Source organism: Tachypleus tridentatus, chromosome 2 (assembly GCF_004210375.1).
Source record: "Tachypleus tridentatus isolate NWPU-2018 chromosome 2, ASM421037v1, whole genome shotgun sequence".
Classification (NCBI taxonomy): domain Eukaryota; kingdom Metazoa; phylum Arthropoda; class Merostomata; order Xiphosura; family Limulidae; genus Tachypleus; species Tachypleus tridentatus.
In genome coordinates, this window is record NC_134826.1 from 111,568,683 (window position 1) to 111,581,192 (window position 12,510).

The 12,510-nt window shown below is 33.0% G+C and overlaps 1 protein-coding gene across 2 annotated transcripts in view; it reads left to right on the plus strand.

Moving 5' to 3' along the window:
- Positions 1-7,504: 7,504 nt before the first annotated feature.
- LOC143244845 (low-density lipoprotein receptor-like) overlaps positions 7,505-12,510 on the plus strand; it is a 65,987-nt gene continuing 60,981 nt past the window's right edge. For both annotated transcript variants that reach the window (XM_076490244.1, XM_076490245.1), the window contains exons 1-2: positions 7,505-7,801; positions 11,103-11,213. In XM_076490244.1, coding sequence (XP_076346359.1) covers positions 7,705-7,801; positions 11,103-11,213 — 208 coding nt within the window. In that variant the 5' untranslated portion in view covers positions 7,505-7,704. The remainder of the gene's footprint in view (positions 7,802-11,102; positions 11,214-12,510) is intronic.

Below are 12,510 nucleotides of genomic sequence, written 5' to 3' on the forward strand. Positions count from 1 at the left end.
TTTTTGCAGCAACTCTTAATTTAAGCAAATTCTAGTGTATATCATTTATTCACAACTGTCTATGTACCAATGGTTTTCAAACTTTAGGTTCACATATCATTTTCTTTTTAAAAATACAAACCTATGTTTCTGGTGTTGGGTGTAGTCAGTGTTTAGAATAGTCCCTTCATACATTGTCAGCTGTATATCTGCATCAATGTAGGTGTGGGCATTGTACACTGGTCTCCACTACTGCTACTACACAACTCTTGCTTATGGCTCCACGTGGCTGTTAGTGCACCCTGGTAGCCACCATGGAACCTTGCTTCGACTGACATGTTGAACTAAATAAGAGTATCAGCAGTTCTGTATTGTATTGTCGTACATGGGACATCACCCCATTAGTGCACAAAGAGTGAAGGAACCTGAATGTAATATGGTTAACAGTTCAGATAGGTAACACATTCAGGGCACATTTCTGATGGAAAAGGACAAGTGGTCAGTTACCTTGGAAAAGTCAGAGCCTTACTAAGTATGATCCCATAGATAGTCATGATTCTTAGATGTAGAAATGGAGGTGAAGTTGGCACTCCTGAAACCAAACCTGTTGCTCAACATGATATGGAAGAAGAGTTTGGTATTATGGAAAATATGCCTCGTAATTATGATGGTGATTGCCCAAATCCATCAGGAAGGTAATGATTTGATGGTATAAGGTGGAGAACCAGGGACCAGACCACATGAATAGCTACAGAAAATGTGATGCATGAAGTGAAACGTAAATGAAGGTGTATTTATGCCTTACTTAAACGAGGTGGACAGAGAGTGAAAAGATGTAGCATGGTAATCATGTATTAATTCATTTAGGAGGAGAAACAAACACATCAGTGGAATAGGAATTCTGATGAAGAAAGCAATAGCTGGAAGTTTGGTGGGACACTGGCCAGTATTAGAATGATTTATGCCAAAGTTAAAAGGTATTTTAATATCAACATCATACAGATATATGCACCAACAAATGATCACAGTGATGAGAAAATGGAAACATTCTATGATGAACTGAATCAAGCTATGGAATATTTAAAGTATGGAGAAATTGTGATTGTTATAGGAAACTTCAGTGCCAAGGTTGGGAATTAAGAACATCTAGATATTGTAGGAAAATGTGGGCTTGGTAGCAGAAATGACAGAGGAAGACAATTATTAGTAACATCTGGTTTCAATACCCAAAACATTGATTGTACATTTCAAAGAGCCCTGGAGATACATACTGGAAACAAACAGGTTTTATCCTGGTAAATCAGGATGAACAGATGAATATGCATAGGCTACCATAATTTCCAAGCCTCAAACTGGGACAGTTTCCAATTTTATTAAAATTATCTATTCATCTGTTCATCCTGCTTGTACTGAGATCTGAAATATAAGACTTCCAAGATATTTACATCTTTGTATACTTAACACATCTTGGAATTTTGTATCAAGTTATACCATAATTTTTAAGAGACCTATTGGTACATCTCAGCTGTCCCATTCTCTAAATTAAAATTATCAAATAAATAAATTTAGAAAATAAAAATCTCAAAGGTGTGTAAAAGGTGAACTAGTGATGCCAATAACATTACATAATAATTAGGCACAACAAGAAACCTATTAATCTACTAGGTTATCCCATCCACTAAAGTAAAAACTCTCAATGTCATCCTTTATTACCCATATAATAAAAAATGCATTCATAACCTAACTCCACTTAAACTTTAATGCTGCTACAAAAAAAAAGGAATACTGGTAGTTCATACATATCTCTGACATTTATTTAAATACAGAAAGGCAAGGAACATCAAAATTTCATTGATGTTTCACTGAACACTATTTTGTGACCATATTTTTCACTTGAATGAACTTTCTTCAAAAAATGTTTATTAGTTTTTATTTTTTCAAAGAACTCTGCAACTCAAGTCAATACTGAGTTTACAATGCAATGATCCTTTAACTGCTGATTCATTCATTAGATCTCTTTCTTGAGACCAAATGCTATTCATCACTGAAAATACTATTTCGACAAGGGCAGAAGTGCCTGGTAAACAAAAAATGTACTCCATAACTTGCCTAAGATTAGGTACAGAAATACTTTGATCTTTAAAGTGGTTGAAAAGTTTTACCCATTTTTTTTCACAACCTATATCTTTTGCTTTCCACTCGTCATATTTTTGATGACCAGAAGGATTTAGCAAGAACAACTTCATCAAACCAATTATCAACATTGATTGCAGCATTTCTGAGTGTTTCATTAACTTTTACAGCAGCTGCTTCTATGCCAGGCCACACAAAAACAGTTTTTTGTCTAAATAAAGTATTCCCCACCACCAAAACTACTGTTTTCCCACAGTTCAATATAAGACAGGCAGCAATCTTAAAAACTGGTAAATTCCTTCCTAATCAAGTCCATCTAGCATTTTCTCTCTTCCTTTAGCACACTGAGTATGTTTTTTGCACCAAGGGGAATAAAGTTATTATCTCGTCTTTCTTTCTGTTTGGTTTTCAACTTCTTATGTTCTGTAACAATATCACATGCAATTGCTTTTGTTTTCTCCGTGGCTAAAATCACTTTGTTAAAACAAGTCTAGTTGTCCATCAACAAACCATAGATACATTTCTCCACATTTACTCAGAAAAAAATATTTTTATCAACAATGGGTACTGTTCTTGTGAACAAAAATATGACTTCAGTCCTTCATAAATCTGGAGAATTCTCTCAACAGCTAGTAACAAAGAAATCGAGTATTTCCATATTGGAGAACCTTCTTGTACCCCATTTCTACAAACTCTCAGAATTCTTTTAGGTGTGTAACATGCACGGTGTAAATATAGAAATACTTGTAAATTTTGACCACCAAGCTTTCCACTTCAATAGAAAGCACATCAACTGCAGTTTGGAGACAGTTATGCATAATATAAGCACTATAACTGACACCCACAATATTTCTGTCAAGTTCCTACTTCAATCTACTATATACACTGTTTACCCCTTTCTCTTTACACCTCCAAAATTTGTATTGTAGTTGTCACCATAATAAGCAAAAATTTTTTTTTGATAAATCGTATTTTTAAAGTGAACACCAAAAATTCGTCAAAATGTCTTGTGTCACTCTAGAAACCGACTGAAAGTCTAAATGTTTAACTTTTACTCCTTCCTCTGGCAAGAAATATTGCACCATGACAGATATAATTTTGGCGTATTTTTGGTTTGAAGCATCTGCTGTAAGTGAAACGAACTGGACCTCCATTAAGTCTCTCCTCAATTCCTTTGCTGCTAAAGGAAAAATTGCATTCAAAATAATAGCCTCATTCTTCATTCTGGCAGAACTGAACTTTGGTTCAAATAACTTTCTTATCAGATTGGAGGAGCAATTAGCTGTTTTAAAGTTTTTGTTATAGACAGCACTGTGATAAGCAAAGGTTGCTTCTTTGGGAGCTATTAACAAGTCAGTCTCTTCAGGTACAGTTTTTTTAAGAACACATCAACTCTTGATCTTTGAGCAACTACTGAAAGACTAGCTGCATGTTTAGCACTTTTTACGTGGTCTTTTATGTCTGAGTGGCCACCATGTGAAACAGAGAACTCAGATGAACACTGCAAACATTTGACTCTGTCTTCCTTGCCACACATTTTTTCATGAACGGATATTCTTTTTGCAATTTATTGTTGAATGTGCACTTTCTTTTATCAACTTTGGACATTATGACTAGGATTAATTTATAAAATGAAAATAATTCAGCATGTACCACGTGAAAAATATAATAAATACTGTAATAAATAAAGCAATCATAAAGCACAAACATTTATTCAAATAAAGCTTTGCATATGCTGCCGCTCGCCACTTGTGCAACTGCCATTACGCGCGTACCCTCAATAGCAGCCCATTGATGAATCATTATAGTTGTACAGGTACCGTATCGGCTCTCTGTGAATTTCGTCCGATGCAATACCTTTGAAAATTTGCAAGCTACAGCATTATGACTCCTTCTACGCATCAACTAATAAAATGAAAACTTAAACATTATTTTTTGTCAACACCAAGTCAGGAATGTATGCAGATTTTAACATTTTCCGTTTATCCTTTTTGGAGTTTATACCTTTGCATCAAAGACCGGAACATTCCGAGACAATTCAGTGTCAACCAAAACAAATTATTAAACCGGACGGGACACCGAGACAGACTCCTCAAACCAGGACGTATGGGAAGTCTAAATATGCATCATCTTGAAACACGGTAACAATATTGTCACAACCTCGCAATTTTTTAATGGAAAAATTGATACTAGTAGTGTAACAATGTTAAAAAATTTTCAGGGGATCTGAAGTTTGAAAAAAAAACAATGGTACAAGATATCTTTCTTGATACAGGAAAATAATTGCTTGCTTAATATCAGTACCTTACAAAAATTAACCGACATTTTAAGTTTTCAGTTGAAGGGCAAATTTTGAAAGCAGTAGTGTTTTTTCCTGTACATATTAAAGTTTACAATAAAAATATATTCTAAAATTTGTTTTGCTTCAATACATAATCTCTATGAGTAATATGCTATATTTTAATTTTTTTTACAGGAGTAACTGGTATTTTTACAGTGTTATATTTGTATTTAAATATATTTACACGGGGAAGCATCATTATGTAAAGGTAAAAAAAAGTGGATTGTCTTTAGATGAAGCGAATAACAATGTTTCTTTTATGAAATTTTCAAATATATCATGTTCAAGGCAACGGTTATGTTAAAGTATGGTTTTGATACACATCTTTTAAAACGTAAATTTTAGTGGGTGATAACATTGACTTTAAAACGGAATAGAAACCTTTATAACCCAAGCGCTTTCGAAAGGTGGACCTTTCTTTTTCAGGGGCAATCTGGAATCCACATTGACTTTAAGTTATTGTTGGACTAAATGTTATTCTTGAATTCGTATTCTACTATATTCATCACATAAATTCAAGTTTGTAGCAGATGTGATTAGACAGTATATCTCTCACTGTGAAGTTGGTTATAATAGCTACAAAAAATTTCATTATTCTGAATACAAGTTCTGTTAATGAAATGCAAACAACCAAGCTAAATAACGCATAAATTGATATGGATATACAATGTTTTGGTTTTTAATCTATCACCATACATACAAACTTGATAAATATTAACTTTACCTAACCCAATCTACATAAAAACACCAACAATGGTCCTACAATCAAAACTCGTTTGTTGGTTATAACTGTGATACATTAAAATGTATAAATAATCCTGGGGAAATTGTGAGACTTTTGCTTGACAAAGCCAAACGTATTGTGTAAACAGTGGCGTCACTACGGGAGCATTGGCCCACGCAACTTTTTTTCTTGACTACCAGCTTGTCCCTCGTCTAAACTTTAATCTTACATACAGCGAATGTACTGAGTATAACAAAAATATTGAGGGTCGCGGGTTCAAATCTCTGTCGCACCACACATGTTCGCCCTTTCAGCCGTGGGGAGTTATAATGTACGATCAATCCCACTATTCGTTGGTAAAAGAGTAGCCCAAGAGTTGGCGGTGGGTGGTGATGACTAGCTGCTTTCCCTCTAGTCTTACACTGCTAAATTAGGGACGGCTAGCGCAGATAGCCCTCAAGTAGCTTTTTGCGAAATTCAAAACAAATCAAATAAATCAAGTCATTTGGCGAACACAATCTAAACATCTGACAAAGTTAGTTAAATGGAAACATTTTATAAGTGATTTTGTCTTGTCATAACTAAAATATTATAAACTCCAGTCATCCTTTAATTTATTATAGCAGCGTCTTTCTGTAGCAATGTATTAAACAATAACTTTAAAAAACTTTCCTTTTACAAAAAAAGAGAGAGAGAGAGACTGAAATTTCTAATGTCTTCTTTGTTTTGGGCATAAATGATGTTTTTTTTTTAATATTCTGAGCTAATGAGTTAATTCTATCTGCAGCTTTTAATTAATATAAAATGTATATTTATTTTTACAAATGATCAATGCTTTTAGAAAAAGAACATTTTGTTTTGTTTGTTTGTTTGGAAATTTCGCACAAAGCTACTCGAGAGCTATCTGTGCTAGCCATCCCTAATTTAGCAGTGTAAGACCAGAGGGAAGGCAGCAAGTCATCACCACCCACCGCCACCTGTTGGGCTATTCTTTTACCAAGGAATAGTGGGATTGACCTTCACATTATAACGCCCTAGCGGCTGAAAGGGCGAGCATGTTTGACGCGACGGGAATGCGAACCCGCGACCCTCAGATTACGAGTTGCACGCCTTAACACGCTAGATTAGGGACAACTAGCCCTCGAGTAGCTTTGTGCGAAATTCAAAAAACACACTCCAGCGAATCTAGTCTATCACTTCAAGATAATGTAATTTTGCACCAATATACGAAACAAACTGAAATCAACTTGTCGTAAAATTATAACACATATCACTTGCGAATTTTTTTATTTTTCTCAGCAGAATATGTAACTGTAATGAAGATAAGAAATAATCCATGAAAGACATATGGCATGTTTGTTTTTTTAATTTGTTAATATATTTCATTTTTGGGTTTGTTTGTTTTGGAATTTCGCACAAAGCTACTCGAGGGCTATCTGTGCTAGCCGTCCCTAATTTAGCAGTGTAAGACTAGAGGGAAGGCAGCTAGTCATCACCACCCACCGCCAACTCTTGGGCTACTCTTTTACCAACGAATAGTGGGATTGACCGTCACATTATACACCCCCACGGCTGGGAGGGCGAGCATGTTTAGCGCGACGCGGGCGCGAACCCGCGACCCTCGGATCACGAGTCGCACGCCTTACGCGCTAGGCCATGCCGGGCCTCATTTCATACCGTTATTAATGAATTCAATTCTTCGATAACCTTGACATCAAATTAAGGAAATAAAAGTGTACTTTATGCATATTCGTGTAAAATTCGACCCTTCTAATTGATAACTTAGTGAATTCTATTCTAAAAAAAAATAAAAGCAGTCTGAACCGTACCCACTTGAATGACGTATATTCATTGCCGGGGGGGGGGGGTTATGGAGCGTATGAACACAAATAATTATCGTAAAGTTCACTAATGTTTATAAGTTTACACTGAATTTACAGAATAATTCAGTAGAATAAAACTTGAAATGTTTTTATTTAAAATTTTTATTTTACCTTTTATTTAATACAAGATAATACTTGCAGGATTTCAGTTTTCTTGAAAACCACGTGCTTCACAATTGCACGTTTGGTTCTATGAAGAAAAGTAGTTCTAAGTGGCGTGATTTCCCATAGGCTATTTTGATCATTGGTGATACCCCTAACATAAATATCTTTTAATAAATGTTTTAGAATTATCATTAACAATAAGTAAATTTTATACTGGTATTTTTAATTGACATTAGAGATTCTCTATTGGCGATGCATACATATATATATTATATTTTGTAACGAAATGGAATATCATAAAGAAATATTTGGGAGTAGAGTGAGTAATTGGAAAACCACATTGTGGAAGAAAATTACACCGCCCAAATACGTCTTTTTATAACATCCAATGATTGCTACTGGTGGGGAGGTACTTTCAATGCTTATGTGTAGTGTGTTAATATAGCCGGCGAATTGTAACGAGAAGATAGAAATAATTTGACTGTGTTACGTTTTAATTGTTTATTAATATAAGTTCTAGAAAGAACAAATTTATTATTATGGCTTCAGCAAATAAATCACACGTATTACATAAAGTAACAGTTGCAACCTACGTTTGTTTTGTGATTATTGCTTTATTTATACAGTGGACGCATGGTAAGTTATAACTGTGGTGATGCATTAAATTCTAATGCCGTTTATCACTTTATGTACCAACGTCGTAACCAACTAAATAACTAAAGTTACAAATTGAAACATTGACAACAAGAATAAGGCATTATATCGTTAAAATTACTAATGATGAATATTTATATAAAAATATGATGGGGCGACCTGAAGCTGTGACTGTAAGAAGAATTTAAAATTAAATTTTGAATTTGATGACGAGGAACCCAATTTTTAGAATATAAAATAAAAGTTTGAAAATGACTTGATTCGGTAATGAGTTTGGAGGTAACTTGACTAGGTAATGGGTAACTTTGTTATAATAAACTATAAAGTTTTCTCTCGTACACAGTCAAAGCTAGTGTTAGTCATTGCCTAAATAAAGTTCAGAAACGGCTTAAAAATGGATAGTGTAAGAAACATTATACTTTCCGAACGTTATTTTCTAAAACATAGATTCTTTGTCATCAAATAAGGTTAGGCTTATTCTAATTTATCAATATCATGTATATGTACTGGTAAGAAGTTTCTAACATTAACCGGTTAAGTGACTTTTGGTGCTATATGTTACTGTTATATTAGTTAGTTGAATTAGTAAATTAGTTGGGGATGATCAATTTCATTTACTAATTGGTTTACTATTAATTCTTAGTGTTTTCATGATGTTGAAATAAACATATAGGTTCAAGAATTCTTGGTGTAAAATTATAAGAACCCAATAAGTATCACCTGAGCACTTGGAAGTACTTGGGTTAAAGAGTTTTATAATTTAGTATTTATATTGCTTATTATAGTAATACTATTTCTTTGTTAGTGTTCTAATAGTAATATACTATATAACAATAACAGTATTCTACTGTATACAGTATTAGTATTAATGTACATACACTGTCATTAATAAAATTAGTAGTCTATACTTATACTAGTAGTACTGTATTAGCAGTAGCAGGTCTAATGACTTATTTACAGTATACAGTACAAACTGATTCACTAATGAAGCCTTAACTTAACATCAGCTTGTAGACTGAATTATTTTAGGAGATGACTGAAAATGCATTTTTCTATTTAGCTTTTGCTTAAAATGTAAAAATGCAGAAAAATGTTAAAAATAGGGACCTATAGTGTGTTGCTGATACTAGCAATCAATTAATATGCATGTTTGCAGTTTTCATCACTTATTTGCCAAAGTCAACTTCCTCTTTTCTTGAAAGACTGTATTCACTGTAACTTGCATAAATGTGACATAGTATATGTTATATTGGAGGATGATTGAAAAATTTGAGATTACGTGTAAATAATGTTAATCTCCACATTTTTACTAAAGTTGACAACTTTAGTTATTAAAGGATTGGAATCATTACATTTAGGCAAAATGTAATAAAGTTGTGGACAGTAAATCTATTGAAGAAGACAAAAACTGATAGAGAACAGTTTGTATTACTTTTCTTGTAGTGATTAATCCAAGGAATAGTTTACCTTCAGATAAAATAGTACTAATGTGTGTTAAATTGAAAGGAGATTGTATTGGATATTTTAGAGAAAAATGTTAGATAAGGAACAGGGTTGTTTGGTGTGTGGTGGTGGAAAATGTCATATTCTTGATAGGCCAGAGTGGCTGTTATTATCCCTTGGAAAAGAAACATACACTGGATATATGGATGTGAATTGTAATTTTGCTTAAAAATGAGGGTTTGTGGGAAAATTTTCATTCAGTGTTGTACCTAGAGCATAGGATATAGGGAATACTAAGTTGTTTAAGGTGTGTGCAGTATATTACAGATTAGGTTGTATTGCTCTTATTTTGGCTCATCAAATCTGTAAAATGCAGAATTTCATGAATAAGCTTACATTTTACTGATTAAGTCTTTCTGACGCATGTGTGAGTAATAAACTTGACTACACGTTAAACACTTCTAGAGGACCACTAATGTGGAATTATTCTACATACATAATAAAGCTAAATTTTATTACATTGATAATCCATGCATGTTGAGTAACTGAGGTGTTAACATACTTGTAACCAAGTGCAAGCCTACTTGTGCATTTTATTGTATTTTTTTTCACTTATTGCCAGTTTGTACAAGAAGTAAACAGAAGACAAGAGCATTGTTGGTGTCATTTACATTGCACTGCTGCTGAGTAATAACCACAAAATTACTGCAGTAATATAACCAAAATGAACCTCTGAATTACTACAATATTAACATCGGAGTACTACTACTAGTAGTGATTCATCCAGTTGTGATGTTTTGGTTTAGCATTACTATTATACATGTTTCATACCACATTTACATTGATTATTTGAAATTTTACTTTGGAAATTTGATAGGTGTACAGAATTATAACAATAACTTGTTTAATCTGAAAGCAACTAGCAACCATTGTAATAATATCTTATTTCATCAACTGAATTTAGTTTTCTAGTCTTAGTAGCATTTTTCAATATGAAAAACAGTAAGGCTCAAGTATTTCCCTCAAAATTGGTAACCTGCTGAAGTATTGTAATTATTACACTTGTCATTAAGACAGTGTTAACATTACACACTGTTCAATTCCTTAAAATTTTTTGAAAAAAAAGGAGAGTTAACAATAATATTTCAACAACACTGTATCTTCCATATTCATTTGCAGTTCAGCTTTGAAAATATGTTTGCAGAATAAAAAGTGGTGATGTAATAAGTGGTAATTATATTGTTCCAACTTCTACTGTGTTGTATGCTAGCTGCTCTGATGAATTATATATGGAAGAAAGTATATACAGAAATGGATATAACAACTTGTGCCTCATATAATAATCATTCTTCTTGAAAATATCCCTAAGGTAGGGAGTGAAGAATGTAGTATTAAAAATAAAACTGGCTTCTAATATCTGATGAATTGCTAAGAAAAGGAGTTTACACAATAAGTGCTGCAAGTAAATATTAATTTTAATGTTTGAAAACATTTGAAAAAATTGCAGAATATTTATACATACATTCATCATTATTAACATTAACTATATGAAATAATTGATACATTTAACAGTTAGTTTTAGAAAAGAATGTTGCTAGTGCCTTTAAAAGGTAAGGTCAAGGCTTGTTATATGTACTTTTATTTTTAAAATAAGTGTTTTGGTTGGTTAAGAGTAACATTCTCCAACTGAAAAGGATGTTCAATCTTAGCATAAGTAACAGTGATAGTTCTGTTTGTAACATGATAAAATAGTTCATGATACTTTATTGGTAGGAAGGTGTCAGTGTATGAGAAGTAACAAGTGTACTAAATTATAAAAATAAATCTTGATATGTAATAGGTCAATGTTCATCACACCAGTTTATCTGTGCTAATGCAAGGTGTATTCCCATGACATGGCACTGTGATGAAGGTGATGATTGTGGAGATGGTTCTGATGAAATAAACTGTGGTAAGTGTATTTAATGTTTCTTTTAGTATGCCTGAGCTACCTGCTTGAACTTTTTGCATGCAGTTGGCTTAGTATAAGAAACATGGGTCAACCTTTAATGTAGTATATGTATTTCACAAAATTTTGGTAGACTTTTAGCAAAATTTGCAAGTCTTTTGTATGCAAAAAAATCAGTTTTTTAAGGAAATGTTTTTACTAAAGATTTGTTGATGAAGATATTGAGTGTTTCGTTACTAGTCTGAATGTGAAGTGATTTTTCATATTGTGATTAAAAAAATTCTTCATCCCAAAACTTTCAGATATTATGTGTAATATCTAAAATCTGAAAACAAATCAAATGTTTGTTTGCAGTAAGGCCGAGGTTTTTTATCTGTTGTTTTTGCTATCCAAACTAAGTATGTTTTGTCTAAGTAGTTGAAATCTCATGACTTTATATATTATTTTTATTATATTGACTTTCCAGTCATGCATGGCTAACATTACAGGACTTGCACTGATGCAGAGCACATGCACTCACATTAGTATCCAGTAATATAAAACTGACCTTCAGTGTTTACGAAGTTACCTGTCTCTGTTGTGCTTCAGTGGACTAGTATTTGGTAAAATAGTCACATTTTGTTATACATTATATATGTAAAAAGATTATTATTATTGATGAACAAGTTCTTTATCTTTTTAACTAAAACATAGAACAGAAAATAAGTATGGCAAACAGTTGTATCTTCCAGTTATGACGATCTTTATACGTGTTTGCTGCAGGTTACTAAGTCTTTTCAAATTTTGCATGTGAAGGATGCTTTATATAAACACATTTGGAGTAACCAAAGAATCAGAAATAACTAAACCACAGACTTCTACAATAATTTATCAAGCTTAGTAACTGAGCTGTATTTAGGTCTAAAGAAAGTGTATGAAACTTCAAGCAGACTGAAGACACAACCTATCTACTTGAAATTTTGGTTCTAAAGAATGAAGTGGCTTCCTAGCACTTTAAGAAGGTTGGAAAAAATCATTCTGAACTTTCAATTGATTATTCACATGTATATTGAAGTTTGCCCCTGAAGAAGAAAGGTCCACCTTTTGAAAGTGCTTGGGTTGTAGGGTTTCTATTTCACTTCTATTTTGACATAAGTATGTATAAAGGACTGTGTCCAAAAATGGAATCTGGTGAATGTAGCCCCTGTGATTCAGTACATACTCCATAGCTCAAGAAACAGAAAAGTAATTTTCATATTTTATATTCTAGCTTGTCAGTACTGGTAGTTTTGTGCAATTTGCTGATGGTGCCCATATTTGC